This window comes from Thamnophis sirtalis, unplaced genomic scaffold (assembly GCF_051295495.1).
Source record: "Thamnophis sirtalis isolate CommonGarterSnake01/CBP01778 unplaced genomic scaffold, rThaSir2_p1.2 scaffold_6, whole genome shotgun sequence".
Lineage (NCBI taxonomy): Eukaryota > Metazoa > Chordata > Lepidosauria > Squamata > Natricidae > Thamnophis > Thamnophis sirtalis.
The window spans coordinates 132,567,686-132,585,769 of NW_028261386.1; the positions used below are offsets into that span (position 1 = coordinate 132,567,686).

General features: G+C 39.1%; 1 protein-coding gene across 1 annotated transcript in view; it reads left to right on the forward strand.

Annotated features, from left to right (window-relative positions):
• CSMD1 (CUB and Sushi multiple domains 1) overlaps positions 1–18,084 on the forward strand; it is a 1,072,234-nt gene that overhangs the window by 737,363 nt on the left and 316,787 nt on the right. The window contains exon 7 of the mRNA XM_087718982.1: positions 16,657–16,734. Within this exon, the coding sequence (XP_087575108.1) occupies positions 16,657–16,734 (78 nt within the window). The remainder of the gene's footprint in view (positions 1–16,656; positions 16,735–18,084) is intronic.

Consider the following 18,084-nt stretch of genomic DNA (forward strand, 5'->3'; position numbering starts at 1 on the left):
CGCGATTTTGTGGTGGAACCGTTCTAAAGGTTATTTTTTCAAAAAAAAATGTGGATTCTTTGCCTTAAAAAAAAAAAGACTTACACGTGCTACAACCGGAAGTTAGGGTTAGGGCTGGGTGCGGCTGGGAGCTTCTCTTCCAGTTCCCGGCACTCCCAGCTGGCAGGTGTGCATATGCTCGTGGGAACCCGGAAGAGCAGTGAGCGATGGCTGGCTACTTCCAGCAGCAATGCCATAGGTTTGCCATCACAGCTGTAGCTGATCAGACTAACAGTTTGACTTATCTTCCTTTTGCAAAATAACAGGCAATTCAGCCTCATCACTCAAAGTGGATGAGTGTCCTCCTCAACATATGAAGGTTGTCATTTCAATACAAGTGTTTTCTCTGAGCCATAATTTATCCAGCTTGCCGTAAAAAATATTTAGGTTGATCTAAAGGGCCTGGGGTCTGGAAAATCTACAGCAGGAACATTTTAATGAGCTGTTTCAATGAACCCATCAGCTTCTTCTTAGTTACATGCATAACCCATTAGACAATGATGAAGGATTTTTTTTTTTTTATCATACTGCCCCTCAGAATCACTTAATATTAATATTTTAAGGTCTGCAGCTTTTAAAATAATGCAAAATAAAATAAAATTAGGATTCTGGGTTTATTAAAATTAACCTGAAGTATTTTATTCTTGACCTTCAGACTTAATGCAACACCTACCATAATAAGGCAGTACCTGGTAGTCCTCAACTTACAACCATTTATTTAGTAATGTTTGGAGTTACAACAGCACTAAACAAAGTGACTCATGACCAATCCTGGATGCATAGTCATGTCATCAAAATTCAGGTGTTGGTCAACTGTTATGTATTTATGATAGTTGCACTGTCTTGATGACGTGTGATCGCTGTTGTGACTCAGCAGACGTCTTCTGTGAGTCTTTTCAGGATGCAAGATTAACTATGCAGCTGGGGCTCATTAGGGGCATATTCTGGGGATAAAAGGATGGATGGTGCCACGTGCTAGTTGCAGGAGTCAACGTTCCTTGGTTCGTTTAACATTGATTGATCATCAGTCGTGGTTTATGTAAGATACACTTGGAGAAGTGCTTTGTTTCCTGTAACCCTGATTCAAGGCTACACTTGGAGAAATGCATTGCTTGTAATAGTTGTTTTGCATTCTGTTATCTGCTTGAAAGAAACTTTATTTCTGTTTATTTTTGGGCTCGCAGCCAGTCCGAGCCGAGAACTGATAAAGAGAGTTCCTTTTAAGTTTGTCTGCCTGCCGTTTGTTAACGATCCGAGAAGGGGGGGGGGACAGAACAGATCACCATTTGTAATCTTCCCAACCAGCATCTCTGACAAGCAAAGTCAAAGAGGGAAGCCAGATTCAGTTAACAATCACACGATTCACTTGACAGCTCACAATGATTCACTTAACAACTGTGGCAAAATGTTTGGAAAAAAGGACACAATTCACTTAACAACTGTCTTGCTTAGCAAAGGAAATCTTGGGCTCAGTTGTGGTTGGGGATTACCTAGATAATTCCATAATTGCATAATTGCTCAGAAGTGTGGGGTCATTGCTTGTAAGCTCAGGAGTACATTTTCAATTGTTGAAGTAAAATCTTGTCCGGTTACAAACCAGGAGAAAGACACTGAAAATAAAATGGAGGCAGGCCACATGGACAGAAGGTCTCTGCTTATTTAGATTCCAGAAACTTTAGGGACAGCAGAATTTTTTCTGGGGGGGGGGGGAGGCTGACAAATTGGTTGGGTCTTTACAGGGTTATGATGTTTTGAACTTGAGATGCTCCAGGGGGTTGTGCAATGTAGTGAGCATTGTGTCTTTTGCTATTCTAATGGTGGTGGGTAAGTCCTGCTACATCCTAAAGATCATGTCCTGTCCTTGGAATTTGAGTGGGAGAATGTAGATGTTAGGAGTCTTTGTTTTTCTACTTTTTAATCCCATCAGCTCCAGCCTTCTGTGGGAACTTGTGGCTGGAAGTGTTTGGTTTATGGATAAATTGGCCCAGTCTTTCTGAAGCCACTGTCCCTTTTCTTTAGTAACAGAACTTAACCATTGTAGATTATCTTCTGGGCATTTCTAGAGCAGTTGCTGTGGATTTGCCCAGACTTAATTGATTGTCCCTTGCGAGACACGTTTTGCACAAGTCTACCATTGTTGTGAAGGTGTGTTTGTCTTCAGTTGCCACTTCATTTTTTAACTTGTTTGCTTGAGAGTTGGAGGTAGTTTTGTATGTCTGTGTATGTGAAGCGGAGGTAGGTAAATTTGCAATGAATTTGACTTAGCAATAGCAATAGCAGTTAGACTTATATACCTCTTCATAGGGCTTTCAGCCCTCTCTAAGCGGTTTACAGAGTCAGCATATCGCCCCCACAGTCTGGGTCCTCATTTCACCCACCTCGGAAGGATGGAAGGCTGAGTCAATCTAGAGCCGGTGAGATTTGAACCGCTGAACTGCAGATAACAGTCAGCTGAAGTGGCCTGCAGTCCTGCACCCTAACCACTACGCCACCTCGGCTCTTGACTTTTGGAAAAACAGGCTGAAACTTTCCAAATGTTGCTATCTTCCCCCCTTCTTCCCCACCTATATTTAAGATACTGATTTTAAAAACTCAGAGAAAGTCAATCTTAATTAGTGCTTCATGTATTTTAAATGCAATCAAAACAGAAGGTTCCAAAAAATGTATTCATCCAGTCCAGTCCCGTCCCAGGGTTACCAGCTACAAACAAGTAGAGGATTATGTTAAGCATGAACTTTAGTCCTGACAAGAAGCCTTTCCTGAGGAAATAATCTAATAAGATATTATGTCCAGTAGAGTTTATGATAATATGTAAGATTTTTTTACAACCCCCAGTATGCCCAAATATGGGAGAAAGGTCACACTTCCACTCTCTGTCCTTCGGCTCATCACAAGAGACCATCCAGGCAGAAACCCAATATTTTTACTGTTGCCTTTTTGTTACATTTTTGTTGTATTTATTTATCCCTTTATTTATTTATCAGCACAAATACAACATGTGTGTGTGTGTGTGTGTGTGTGTGTTTTTTATTTGTGCTGATAAATAAATAAAGGGAGACTAGTATAGATCTATTTCAAGCTATTTAGCTCTCATCAGCTAGCCATACCCTTACTGGGATTTGAACCTGTGCTGTATTACATATTAGGCAGTTGTGTTAGCCACTAAGCCACAGGCTCTCCTCCTTTATCAGCTAAGCCATGGAAATAGGTATATATTGTGTCACAACCCCTGGTATGCCCAAATATGGGAGGAAGCATACTGCTTCCTTTCTCTGTCTATCGGCTCATCACAAGAGACCATCCAGACAGAAAGCCATTATTTTTACTGTTGCCTTTGTTACATTTGTGTTGCATTTGTGCTGATAAATAAATAAAGGGAGACTAGTATAGATCTATTTCAAGCTATTTAGCTCTCATCAGCTAGCCATACCCTTACTGGGATTCAAACCTGTGCTGTATTGCATCTTAGGCAAATGTCTTAGTCACTAAGCCAGTAAGAATCCCAGTAAGGGTATGGCTAGCTGATGAGAGCTAAATAGCTTGAAATAGATCTATACTAGTCTCCCTTTATTTATTTATCAGCACAAATAAAAATAAAAAAACACAAATATAACAAAAGGCAACAGTAAAAATATTGGGTTTCTGTCGTGATGGACTCTTGTGACGAGCCAATTGACAGATGATGGAAGCAGTTAGCTTCCTCCCATAATTGGGGCTTACCAGGGGTTGTAAAAAAAATCTTATATATATATATATATATATATATATATATATATATATATATATATATATATATATGTGTGTGTGTGTGTGTGTGTGTGTGTGTGTGTGTGTGTGTGTGTGTGTGTGTGTGTGTGTGTGTTTGTGTGTGTGTGTCTGTGTGTGTGTCTGTGTGTCTGTGTGTCTGTGTGTCTGTGTATGTGTGTCTGTGTGTCTGTGTGTGTCTGTGTGTGTGTGTGTGTTTGTGTGTGTTTGTCTGTGTGTGTATACACATACATACGTACGTACGTACGTATATATAATTGTCAGATGCCCAGAGTTATTGACTGAGATGGGCAGCTAAAGAAAATGAATAAATCAATCAATCTGCACTCCATGAGTTTTGATCATTTCCTTTGATGACATCACTGATTACCATTCATTAGATTTTTATCCCATTTTTTTTTCATTTTTAGTCTACAGTGTACATACCTGATCTTCCATCCTATTTGCCTTTCAACAACAACCCTGTGGAGTGGGCTGGGTTGAGGGAGAGTGACTGGCTCAGTCACCCAATTGGCCTTCATGACTAAGGCAGGACTGGAACTCACAATCTCCTGGTTTCTATCTGAGTACCATCATCATTAAACCAAACTAGCTCTTTTTTCCAGGATTTATAGATTGTAACATTATACCAAACTGACTCCCTTATAATCTGATAGATTATACCTCCTATTTATTTATAGATTATACATGAGTATACAGTATACTAAACTATTTTCACATCACTGTAAAAAAAAATGACATTTATCTGCCAGGGAGCAGACCTAAGGCGGAATCATTAAAATGGATAAGATTAAAATGATGATTGAAGGAAATAGAACATTTCCAATTAATTTTATGGACATCTTAATGAATTTTTACATATTGAAGTAGCACCTCTGACTGATAGTCCTGTTGATTATCTGTAATAACACAATCACTCTGTGTAAGCCATTAGTCTGAAGTGTTTAGCAAACTCTATGGACAGTTTCCTTGAAGTCACGTGGCTAAAATTATCTGAAACCACATTGAGGGTTTCTTCATAAAGCTTGTTCTTGCTAGAGATTCAGATTTTATGAGATGATAAATATCTACAATGGAAGGCATGACATGTTTATAAGTAATGCAGTGGTGGGTTTCAAAAACAATTCGAACCTACTCTGTGGGTGTGGCCTCCTTTGTGGGAGTGGCTTGCCGGCCATGTGACCTGGTGGGAGTGGCTTGCGAGTCAGGTGTTCTCTCTCTCTCTCTCTCTCTCTCTCTCTCCTTTCTTTTGTCTCTCTGTCCCTTTTTTCCTTTTTTTCTTTCATCTCTCTCTCCCTTTTTCTTTCTTTTTTCTTTTTTTATTTCTTTCTTTCTCTTTCTCTCTTTCCCTCCCTCCCTCCCTCCCTCCCTCCCTCCCTCCCTCCCTCTCTCTCTCCCCTCTCTCTCTCTCTCTCTCTCTCTCTCTCTCTCTCTGTGTGAATAGTGGGTTTCAAAAAATGTTGGAACCACTTCTGTAGGTGTGGCCTGCTTTCCGGGTCCACTGGTGGAATCTCTTCTAACCGGTTCTGTAGATTTGACGAACCGGTTCTACTGAAAAGGTGCGAACTGGTAGGAACCCACCTCTGAAGTAATGGAAAACAGAGGTGGACCAAGTCATTGAAATGGCATACTTAAACAATCACCCATCTAGGAGACATATTGATAATCCTTTCCTTTTTTGCTACTGATTAGCATATGGGCCATACCAAAATACAAAACAAAATATTCAGAATAAAACATAAAAAAACACCACAATGTAACTACATGTAAAAGTGAAGAAACAAATTAAATAAAAAGGGATAGAGAAGGAATACAATATCATCCTTACAATTTACCCCAGTGAGACTTAAATGTGTAGATCTCAGCCAGATTGTTTTCTTCAGATAAAAGGGCTGTGCTGTGTGTGATTGTTGGGTTCTGACTGCGTATGAATTACATAGTTCTAACACACTGAGAGCTTCTTCACCAGATACAAACACCTTGGGTGTCTAACCACACTTGGCCAAATAAAGTTTTCAATTCAATGTGAGAGTCCCAATCGTTTTGTTTGTCTGATACATGATCCAAAATGCCGATCTCTCTCATATTGATAGCCCATTTGTCTTATGTCCTTTTTTAAAAAAATCCTACATTTTAGACAATAATTATCTCCTAGAATGGTGCACAGCAATTAAAATCTCAGAAGATGAAAATGTTTTTTTTAAAAAAAAAACATTAAAATTAAGTGGGGTGGAGAAGGGAAGGAAGGAGAAACCTCTCTAAGGCCAGAATGCAGTGGTCATCTATAAGCTAGCCTTTGGCAGATCCAGCTTGGCTATTATCCCTTGGTGGCATAACTTTTGGAATAGCAATTGTGGTTTTTTTCCCCCCTGATGGATGAAGCCAGACTGCATTCCTCTTGGCTTGCTAACTTAGAGCAACTTGTCAATAGGGCAGCATCTATGAAGGACAGAGCTGTTTCTTTTCTGGATGGTGTCAGGGCAAGGTTGACATTTTTTCTTGGGAGGCCATAAGTCAGTGGGGATGCAATCATACATCATAGTCAAAGCAAAACAAAATATAAATATTGATGCTGTGCAGCGTTTTCAATTCAGACTCCAATAAGCAAACACGGCATCTCTTTGCAGCGGTAAAAAACAGCCGCTCCTTTTTTCCCAAGTTTCCATACTCGCGTTAAAACGTTGCTGAGAATATACCTCCTCATGCTCTGAATCACTTTTTAGAGATTATATTATCCAAGCCCTGGGTAATATGGCTATTTTTCAAATTAGCTTAATGTTTGCCAATGTTCGCCAAATTACTGAAATTCATTAAAATATACGCAGTGATATACGCAGTCCTATGCACAGGTTAATCTTGTTGAGTTTGTTGAATTCAACAGTGGAACTGAATCAACCTTCCTGCAGATTGTTCAGCTGGATTTTTAGAAAAAAAAAGAAAAAGCTATGAACGAAGAGGATTTGAGATGATTATGACTGTGCAATTTCTCTTTAGATCAGTGTTTCTCAACCTTGGCCACTTGAAGATGTCCGGCCTTCAACTCCCAGAATTCCCCAGCCAGCCATGCTTTAGATAGATGACAATCTTTGTATTACTATTTGATGAACCAAGCATCGTTATTTCTTTATGGGAAAACAAGCATATTGTAGCAAATGGTAGAGCTAATAGTCCAAAGCAAGCCATCTGATCTAAACTGGATGTTCAGAATTAATTTAGTTTCAGATGTTTGAAAGATTGATTAAAAGAGATTATGCTACCATTCTGGTTGTGCTTTTGTAGGCCACATTTGCCAGTAAAGTTTGTAATATTGAGAATGTATCTTTTATTCAACGTTGCTTCTCACATGCAATAGCTCTGGAGCTAATTGAAAGTGAAATGGTACCTATTGTTGAAATGATACCTAACTGAGCTGAGGTGGTGCAGTGGTTAGAGTGCAGTACTGCAGGCCACTTTAGCTGACTGTGATCTGGAAGGCTGAGTCAACCTTGAGTTGGTGAGATTTGAACTGCCAAACTGCAGCTAGCAGTCAGCTGAAGGAGCCTGCAGTACTGCACTCTAACCACTGCACCACCTGAGCTCTATAATTGTATAATTAGAAGAGCTATGAGCAAAAGCATGGTCATAGCAGTAACAACTTGAATCTTTTCAAGTGATCTCATGTATTAAGGAACTGTTACACAGCCTTAAAAAGAAGATAAATACAGATAATATACAGGGCCAGATTTTCAATTATGTCCTCATAATTATTACTGGATAATAAGATATCTGTCTCCTCACTGTAACTGACAAATTTTATTTCAGAAGCCCTGTTGTGGTTTATTTCTGGTTTTCCATGCCTTCCCAAACCAGAAATTTTATCTCTGACTCCTTATGATGAGCACTGCCCCCTACAGTCGGGAATGACTAGCACATATGTGTGAGGGGAACCTTTACCTTACCCATAGCCTTTATTGCAAAGTATACAGGTATTCCTTTTTAGTGACCATAGTTGGGACCTGCAATTCAGTCATTAAGTGAAACAGTTGCTAAGTGAAACTGTAACTATGCTTATGATCTTCCTTCAGGTTTCCTTTGCTTTATAGATTTTTCTTTAAGTGGAACAGATACAAGTACTGCTATCATAATATACGTATATGAATCTTGATACAAAATTCATTTTCAAAACAGAAGAGAACAGAATAGAATAGAATTCTTTATTGGGCAAGTGTGATTTGACACAAGTAATTTGTCTTTGGTGCATAAGTTCTCAGAGTACTTTAATGAAGGGTATCTTCAGCTGCCTCTTAATATTATTTGGGTAATAAATTTTGAAAGGTTTTTTTGTCCACTAAACTGGATATTTTATATTTTGCATAATGACCTGATTCTATTAAACACCTTCATTTCTTTACAACCATCAAAATGTTTTTTCCAGTTGGCAATAATATTTGAATTACCCTAATTTATTGTATAAATAAAATATTTAACAGATAACTGTTGGTTTTATACATGTAGGTAAAGTTTATTAATAATCATTAAAATGATGTGCACACTATCAAATTCAGTCAAATAAATTATTTTAATTTCATGAGTTTGTCTCCTCAGGCATGCCAAAATTAGGAGATGAAGGATGTTTTTGATACGTTTCACACTGAATTTTCAGTACTGGTGAAACCATTTAATTGGTAATTACACTAACAGAAAATAAAAATCACAAACCACATAAAGCATTCCACAGGAAACAAAATTTCTCAATCCTTGAACTAGAAATGATTTGAATCATGCCAAAATCTTTTTTTTCCCCCATATTCAGTAAAGCTAACACTATAGATATTGGCATTCAAGCTAGCGTATCGACCTGCAGTCTTATATTAAGCTTGACACCATTTCAGGAAAATAGAATGTTCAGAATAATTTATTCTAGGTAATACTTTTTGACCAATGCATCAAATTTATACCATGCCAATAGAAGAGAATATTTGTAACACAGGGTTGACGTGTGAAGTCCTTGGTGCTTTCTGAGTTCGTTGGTTTTCTTGCAGACATTTTATTACCATTCTAGGTAATACCATCAGTGTAAAAGATTTTATCTTTTTTTCCGAATCTTGCAGAGTGTATGATTTATCATCTCTCCATTGGTCAAATCTTTTTATAGATTCTTGCATATAAATATTTAATATTGAAGCAAAGAATGACAAATATGAACTAATCCCTTCCCCCCCCCTTAATCCCATACTTTTAATGTTCTGTTTAAAATTAATGATCTCTTTATATCTTGCATGCATGTACTGAACCAAAGACTTTTCTGCAAACCATCTGGGAATCTCACTTCTTCAAGCCATAAAATAATATAACCCACTCTGTCACCCAAATTAAGTAGTTGGTTTGATAATACAGTTTGAAAGTGGGTACTGCCAATCCATCTTCTTCTTCTTCTTTTTTTTTCAGATGTTATAAAATCTAAATCTGAACCCTCTGCTTTCTTTGCAGAATTTACTCAATTGCTCATCTCTGCTACTCATTCACTTCCTATTGCAATCATCTGACATAGGAAGGTAATCATTTTTTTTCTGCTGAAATTTTTGTTAACAAAAGTTTTTTTCTATCTTAAAATATCTTCCTTTCTATTTTTCCAAGTATTCTTAAACAAATCTTTGTTGTTTTCTGCTACACCAATTCCTAGGTTCTTGAACTTTTGAACAGCAACATTAAACACCATTATTTGCAGTACATATTCGTTTTTTTTTCTACAAGTAAATTCCATCTAATCACTCGAGTCTTGTTTTTATTAATCCAATATCCTAACGCTGAGCTGTATCGCTGTATGTATTCCATGATCAGTTCTAGAAATTTCCTTGGAAGAATCATTGTCAATAGAAAGTCATTTATTTTTAATTTGCTAATTTAATTCCTATAATTCTATCTTCCCGAACAATGTTCTAATCCAGGGGTGTCCAAACTCGGGAACTTTAAGACTTGTGGACTTCAACTCCCAGAATGCCAGTAGAAATGGAGAAGGAAAAAAGGGACAACCTTGTTGGTCCCCTTTGTTAAAATGCACTTTGTGATAAAAGTCTGTTTACCAGCAGACTTATAAACAAGATGAATGTACAACCATTTGTGTTAACAGTAGTCTTTGTTTCATGGCTTCAGAAGCTCCAATGTTTCCTGCATTATCTTTACTTATCAATTTTCAACCTAGCTTCCCGTTGGTTCCATTGGCTTCCTTGGAGTTAATATTCTTATTGTGAAGCTTCATATTCTTTCTCGGAACATTTTTTATTTTTTTGATGTAACAAGAGAGATCAACTTTCCTGTATGCACGTTAGTATTCTAAAGAGGTTTACCTAAAAGTTAAAAATGGATTAACTTTTGCTTAAATGGGCAGAATCTGGTCCAGCCACAAATAGTTTCAAACATATCTTTAATGGCTTCTGGTTCTTTATGCTATGAAAATGAGAATCCGACTAGTTTTTTTTTTTTTCTCCTTACTTTCTTTGCCTTACATGCAATCCAAGTCTTCTTGGCAAGCCATCCATCGCCTCTTTGGTGATCGTTTATATTTGGCCAATGGGAAACTAATTGCAGTTTTATTTGCCAAGTTTGGCTCCTTGTCCTTTTAACTGCTTCTCATCATATTGTATTTGTTTCAGTATTAACAGCCTCTAACATGGAATAATAAGAGTTGGATGGGACCTTGGAGGTCCTCAAGCAGGAGTCCTGATGCCATTTCAGACAAATGGCTGTCCAATCTTTTTTTTAAAAAAAAAAAAAAAACTTCCAGTGATGGAGCTCTCACAACTTCTGGAGTCGTTGTAGTCGTTCCACTGATTAACTGTTCTCACTCTCCGAATTTTTCCCCCCCTAAGTTTTAGGTTGGATCTCTCTTTAATAATATCCCAATTAGTACTTCTTGTTTTGCCCTTGGATGCTTTGCCCTCTGCCCCCTCTTTTTTTATGACAGTCTCTTAAACATTGGAAGACTGCTATCATGTCAATCCTAGTCCTTGCCTCCCTTAGATTAGACCACACCCAGTTCCTGCAACTGTTCTTTGTGTATTTTAGCCTTTTAGCCTCCTAGTCATCTCTGTGCGCTCTTTTAGCAATAGCAATTCACATACACACACACACACACACACACACACACACACACACACAGACAGACAGACAGACAGACAGACAGACAGACAGACTACCTGTATATCCTTTCTTTGTTCAGTGCTGGGCCAAGGGAAAAGAATACCCCAAACCCTCTAGAAACATATTATATCATTCTTCCTATATCCTTTTCTAGAATTGTAGGCTTGGTTCAGCTTTCTCTTTCTCTTGGGCTGTTCTATAACCATTAGGATAGGATAGGATAGGATAGGATAGGATAGGATAGGATAGGATAGGATAGGATAGGATAGCAGAGTTGGAAGGGACCTTGGAGGTCTTCTAGCCCAATCCCCTAATGATTATCCAACATCTTCTTTAAAACTTCCAGTGTTGGAGCATTCACAACTTCTGGAGGCAATTTCTGTTCCACTGATTAATTGTTCTAACTGGTAGGGAATTTATCCTTAGTTCTAAGTTGCTTCTCTCCTTGATAGGTTTCCACCAATTATTTCTTGTTCTACCCTGTGGTGCTTTGGAGAGAAGCTTGGCTCCCTCTTTTTTGTGGCAACCTCTGAGATATTGGAACACTGCTATCATGTCTCCCCTAGTCCTTCTTTTCATTAAACTATCCAGTTCCTGCAAATGTTCTTCATATGTTTTAGCCTCCAATCCCTTAATCATCTTTGTTGTTATTCTCTGCACTCTTTCTAGAGTCTCTGCATCTTATTTACATCATGGCTACCAAAACTGGATGCAGTACCCCAGTTTATAAAGTGTTATTAACCCTTCACGTGATCTTGATTCTATCCCTCTGTTTATGCAGCCTAGAACTGTGTTGGCTTTTTTGGCAGCTGCTGCACACGGCTGGCTCATATTTAAATGGTTGCCCACTAGGACTCCAAGATCCCTTTCACAGTTACTACTATTGAGCCAGGTACCACATATACTGTACCTGTGCATTTTGTTTTTCTTGCCTAAATGTAGAACCTTACTGTAGAACCCTCTCGAGGAAGTTTCCTGTCCATAGTTTTCTGAACCCTGCCTGCTGAGTGGAATCACATCTGTTCTGGAAGAAGATGCCTTGGGACCACAGGCTTGGAAAAGGGACTTTCATGTCTGCTTAAGGAAGGGGAGACAGCCCTTTCTGAGTCATCTTCCTCCCAGCATTTCCCACAAAATGTGCTGTTTAGATCAGGGGCAGTGGAAAGTCAGGCGGAAGAGGGATAGAAAGTCTTCAGAGAGGCTTCTCATTTCTGCAATCAGAAGTTTCCACTAAACTACTAACACTCCTATTGAGACCTTGTGGGAAATCCTTCTATTCACGCAAGAGCACCTGAACATTATGTGCCCTTTTGAAAGGCTTCCTGGTTATTATTATTCTCAGTCAACCAACGTTTGAAAGAAGCAGTGTTTGGATATTAAAGAGTCGGGCAGTTTGCAGACTTGATTGGCTGTGGATAAAATAATAAATTCCACACAAAGGGAGTAATTGACAGTATTGCTTATGATATCAGGGAAGGAAACATCCATGAAAACATCTTTTAAAAGGAGCATCTCTCTTTCTCTCCCTCCCTCCCTCCCTCCCTCTCTCTCTCTCTCTCTCTCCCCCTCCCTCTCACTCACTCTCTCCCTCCATCTCCCTCCCTCCTTCCCTCCCTCACCTTCTCCTTCCCTTGTACTTTATTTTAATTAATATTTTGAATAAATAAAAGTGTTTATGTGGTGTGTATTTTTCTGTCCCAATTTTTTTTTAATGTTTCCTGGGCTTTGCTATTTAAATGCAAGAATATTATTCAGCATTTTAATCTGTCATATTTCTTTGCTTTCTGCGGGATGTAGGAAAAAGAGGCAGGTGAGAAGGAATTAGCCATTAAGAGTTTTCTGGGATGAAACCATCAATCATGAGGCTTGCATATAAATGCACAGACATCCATTTAACACTCAGCAATGAGGGAAAGAGGTTAAGGGAATTGCATAATGGATCTTTTATGTCCAACTCAAGGCCCGAGGGCCAGATCCAGCCTGCGGGGTTCTTAGATTGGGCCCACAAGGCCACTTTTTGAAATAGTGAAGGATCGCCCCACGGTGCCTCTGCCAGTGAAAATGGAGCTTGGGAGTTCAACCTTTGTCTCCTTTAGTCACAGGTGTTCCGTTTCTACTCGCAGGCCTTTGTGTTGTGTTATCTTCTCCACTTCTTTCTCTTCCATTCCGCTGTCTCCATTATCTCGAATAATGACACGACACAGCATTTTGCAGCAAGCGTCTTTCTCTGCTACTGTAATCATGGTTTTATGATACGGTGGTGAACTTGTGTGGGAGTCTGTAGGGAAACGAATCTTTGAATCCAGCAACCGGGAGGTAGAAGAAAGCAAGAAGTTTTTTTTTTAGCCCAGGCTGCCTACATAAATGGGAACAAGCTGGACATTAAGAGAGAGAGAGGGAGGGAGGGAGGGAGGGAGGGAGGGAGAGAGAGAGAGAGAGAGAGAGAGAGAGAGAGAGAGAGAGAGAGAGAGAGAGAGAGAGAGATGGTGTAACAAACTAGAAATTGACTAGCGGGTTTAAAGCTGGATCTGGATCGATAAGGTTGTCCTTGAAATCTGCTCATAAATTCTGAAAACAACATTCGGAGGCAAAGCTCCCACGAATTGGGAATTTCAGCCAGGCAAGACAGAAGGTCTGTGCCCCAGCTGAGCCAAAAGGCAATCAGCTTGTCTGCCTAAGGAGAATGAGGTTTTGGAAACACGAATATGGTGCCTAGCGCTGAACCAAGTAAAAATGTCACGTGCGGCGAACCAAATGTCTCCCTGCACAAGAGAGGATTGGAACATGTTAGTTCACTCAGCTGTGTGAATTATTTCCACCCCCCCAAAAAAGGATTATTGGAATTTTCTATATGGCGTTATGTGTGACCTGAGAATAGGAGCATGCATGTTGATCTAGAAGCAATGCAAAGAAGCACTTGCTAAATTTTTTGAAGCCCACCTCTGAGCAGATTGTCATCCTGAGTTTTTGATGCTGATAATCAACCAAGGCAGGAAACAAGGCTGAAAAGGTATCATTAACAATTAAGAAAGACCCTTTTTCAGTAGGTGACAGACAACTAGACAATCGGGATGGTAGGAAATGTGTTGAAAGGTTTGTAGTAAGTTGTCCCTCTCTGTGCCTCACATAGAGACAACAATCTAAACAAAAATGACAATGCTTTTATGTCTCCTATGAAATTCAATAATGAGATCATTAATAGCCATTTGGGAATTTCAAGCACATTGAAGGAAACTGTCGGCCTTGCTTTCTCCTCTTCACCATCCACAAAGAACAGAGTTCTCTGATTTCAAAGGCTTTTTAATGGAACATCCCTGGGTCATCTATTCATTTCAAAAGGTTTACTAAGGTTTGCTATTTTGGACACCAGGTAGAAAGAAACTAGCACAAAACTACCCCAATATAAGTAATAATACACCAACCAACATCTAGAAACTACTTTGGTAAATGGCTTACGAGCAGCAACATGTTCAAAACAAATTTCCAGGGCAGATCAATTGTAACTAAGATATCAGAAGATGTTTACAGTGCTGCTTTCATTAATGATCCTGAGCCAATTCTTGGTGTGACTTAGTGTATGTGTGTGTGTGTGTGTGTGTGTGTGTATATATATATATATATATATATATATATATATATATATATATATATATATATATATATATATATATATATATATATATATATATATATATATATATATATATATATATATATATATATATATATATATTGTATGGGGGGGGGGACAGAAATGTAGCTTTCTATGTAATAACCCAATTTGGACACCACCATGGAGATAAAGAGCTGTGCTATCTATCTTTGATGGATGAATTACTTTAAGACTCTACTGGAAGAAATTTACAGCAAAAAAAAATATTTTGGACTATGGTACTATTTTCACTATACCATTGTGTCCAAAATCTGGCCAACCTAAAGCAATCAAATCACTTTGAAAATACAACACACTGTTGCATTTTGTTTAACACTCCCTTGGCTTAATTTCTGATAAAAGATAAGCTGTCACATCAGGCCTGAACATCAGATATTTTTTTTAAGCAGGCATATATTGAGCTGACATAAGTATAGTAGCAGATTTAAAAAAAAAAAAAAAAAAGCCAGAACAATAGCAATAGCAGTTAGACTTATATACCGCTTCATAGGGCTTTCAGCCCTCTCTAAGCGGTTTACAAAGTCAGCATATCACCCTCACAGTCTGGGTCCTCATTTCACCCACCTCGGAAGGATGGAAGGCTGAGTCAACCTTGAGCCGGTGAGATTTGAACTGCTGAACTGCAGATAGCAGTCAGTTGAAGTGGCCTGCAGTACTGCACTCTAACCACTGCGCCACCTCGGCTCAGAGAACTCTATAAAATGAAATTGGGAACTTTCAGAAAAAATATGGAGGAATCACAAGAAAGGCTACAACAGGAAAGATAAATGGGAGAAAACTTTATCCCTGCTTCTAAAATTTGCTGGACCCAAAGCCACTCCACAGCATAGATTCCAACTGTTGTTGATTAGAAATACAAATGACCGGTAATTGCCTTTTTCTCTATAGAAAAACCAATTCTGAAATAGAGTATTTGAAAAGTGAGAACTATAGGGAATGGGAAGGACGAGTATATTCAGTTTAATGTTCCCAACAAGCAACTACTCCTTACAGAGATTCAGATGATGACTGTGAGCATCTTGTGTCTATTTCCCCTGGAGGCATTGAAAGGACTCTCAATGTATGGAATGGTTGTTGAGTTAAGATGTTAACATGTTTCCCTCTTCCCTTCTGGCTCCCATTTTCTTGTTGTGAAGTTAGGTGGTTAAAGGAGATTGTGTTACTGATCTAGGTGCTAACCCTAAAAAGTATTTCTGACTGAATGGCAAAATAAAATGCTTAAATAAATGTTTGGAATGTTTAAAGAGAAAAACGTGGGCACCACATAAAACATAGAAAGTGGGAGGAAAACTTAAGTAACTTTGTCCTACATTGGGTTAGCTCATCCACTTTCCCTCTCCTCTGAGAATTTTTTTTTTCCCTACAGAAAAGGGATTGATGGTATACATACTTCATTTGGTTAATGCAGTGTTTCTCAACCTTGGCAACTTGAAGATGTCTGGACTTCAACTCTCAGAATTCCCCAGCCAGCATTCGCTGGCTGGGGAATTCTGGGAGTTGAAGTCCGGACATCTTCAAGTTGCCAAGGTTGAGAAACACTGGGTTAATGTGTCTTTTAAGCTCCATCCAATCACCAAGCTGCTTGCTTAAGCCATGTCACCTAGGAAGTACATTTCTCAGCTCTTCCTGTTGATCACTTATACAAAAATAATAAGTTTCAAAATTGTCCATTCATTGTGGTGCATAAATGGTTGCAAGCACTAAAAAAAAACACCAAAACGGCATGAGAGGAAAAAGGCGACTCATTTAGTATCTTGTACTTTTGAGTCCGATTTACTACAATCGGTTGCAATATCTGTATCCATTTTCACATACCATAAATGAATATTCTGCAAGTTAGCAGTAGAGCAATTGAGAATTTTTGGATAGAAGAAAAATTATTCCCCACAAACTTAATTTCAAAAGGTGATACAATGAAATATTTACTTACGGGCAAACACATTGATGCCTTTTCATATGAACTTGAAGAATTCTTGACCGCAATGTTGTTGTTTTTCTTCTGTATGAAAAAAAAATATGTCCAGGAATCTGGGTGTGACTGTTTTGTTTTCTTTTCACAGTGAAAAAGGCGATTGAGCTGAAATCGAGAGGCGTCAAGCTGTTGCCCAACAAAGACAACAATCACAAGAATTCTGTGTGTAAGTTTGCCACTTTTTTCTTTAAAGGATTAAAGTCTTAAATATGCAACACTTTAATAGATGATCAGAGTTTTAATGTAAAACATGCAAGATGATTAAAATATCAATTGGGGGAAAAAAAGTGTTAAACAAGATACACAACCGCCGCCATTAGGTTGTTTTCTGTGTTTTGTTGGTCTGCAAATTGCGTGGCACGACAAAACCGTGCTCGTCAAAATAGTGGTGATAAAACCGTGTCGCTAAAGCCGTGACGTCATCACTGCCGCGACAACAGCACGGCGACAGAAGGGCGCTTTAAAACAGCGCGGCGGCAGAAAGCCGATTTAAATTAAGGTTAGGGTTAGGTTTAGGGTTAGGTTTAGGGTTACGTTTAGGGTTAGGTTTAGGGTTAGGTTTAGGGTGCTGAGTGCTTCGGAAGGCGCGGATTTGCCCTCCGCCCTTATGTCAGCACGGTAAGGTCGCATTTGCTTTAGCGATTCGGACGGCGCGGATTAGGATTCACGCTTATGTCTCCGCGGATAAGGGCTACGCGGTATTGTGGTGGAACCTGCAAATTGTTGACCTGTTATGCCTATGTTATGTTTTGTTACACAGACCTCTGCGGAGTAAGATACAGTAAATTAGGCATTGTTCAGATCTGCCCCACCTCTTCCTCTTGGTCAGTCAATTGTACCTGATCTTGCTTAGGGGGAAATTTGGCTACAGGAGGTGTGTGTGCCACCAACAAGGGCCGAGGCAGTAAGAACATGGAGCTGTTAACCTGAAAATTGGTTAATAGTTCTGGGCCTATTGGTCTTCTGTTTCTTCCTGGAGAGAAGGAATAATTGAATAAAGAGTTTGCAAGAACTTGACTCAAATGGCTATATCACTGATGCCGAACCTTTTCAAACCGGACGCCAGAAACCCATGTGCACACCATTCACCTGGTCTTCGGGTTCTGCCACGCCAGCTGGTCTTCGTGTGCACCAGAGGGCCAGAAACCCAAAGATCAGATAGCTGGCACACACATGCACACTGGACAGTTGATCTTCGGGTTTCTGGTGCTCCGGCATGCCCGAAGGCCAACTCGCCAGCACGCATGCACGCAGCGGAATCCAGGAGAGCAGCTGGCAAGAGCATAGGCTCAGCATCACGGGGATGTATAATCTCCTGATGAGTATAAATTTTATCTCTCAGCTACCAATGCAATAAGTCTTGATTGGCTTGGTGGCCAGAGATGACATGCGCTACTGTTTATCAAGAAAACGAATGCATTGGGATAATCCCAATGTTCCTGTCAGAACCAAATTGACAAAAAAAGTTGCTTTGTATTACTATTATAATACAATTATACAATAATTGTATTATAAT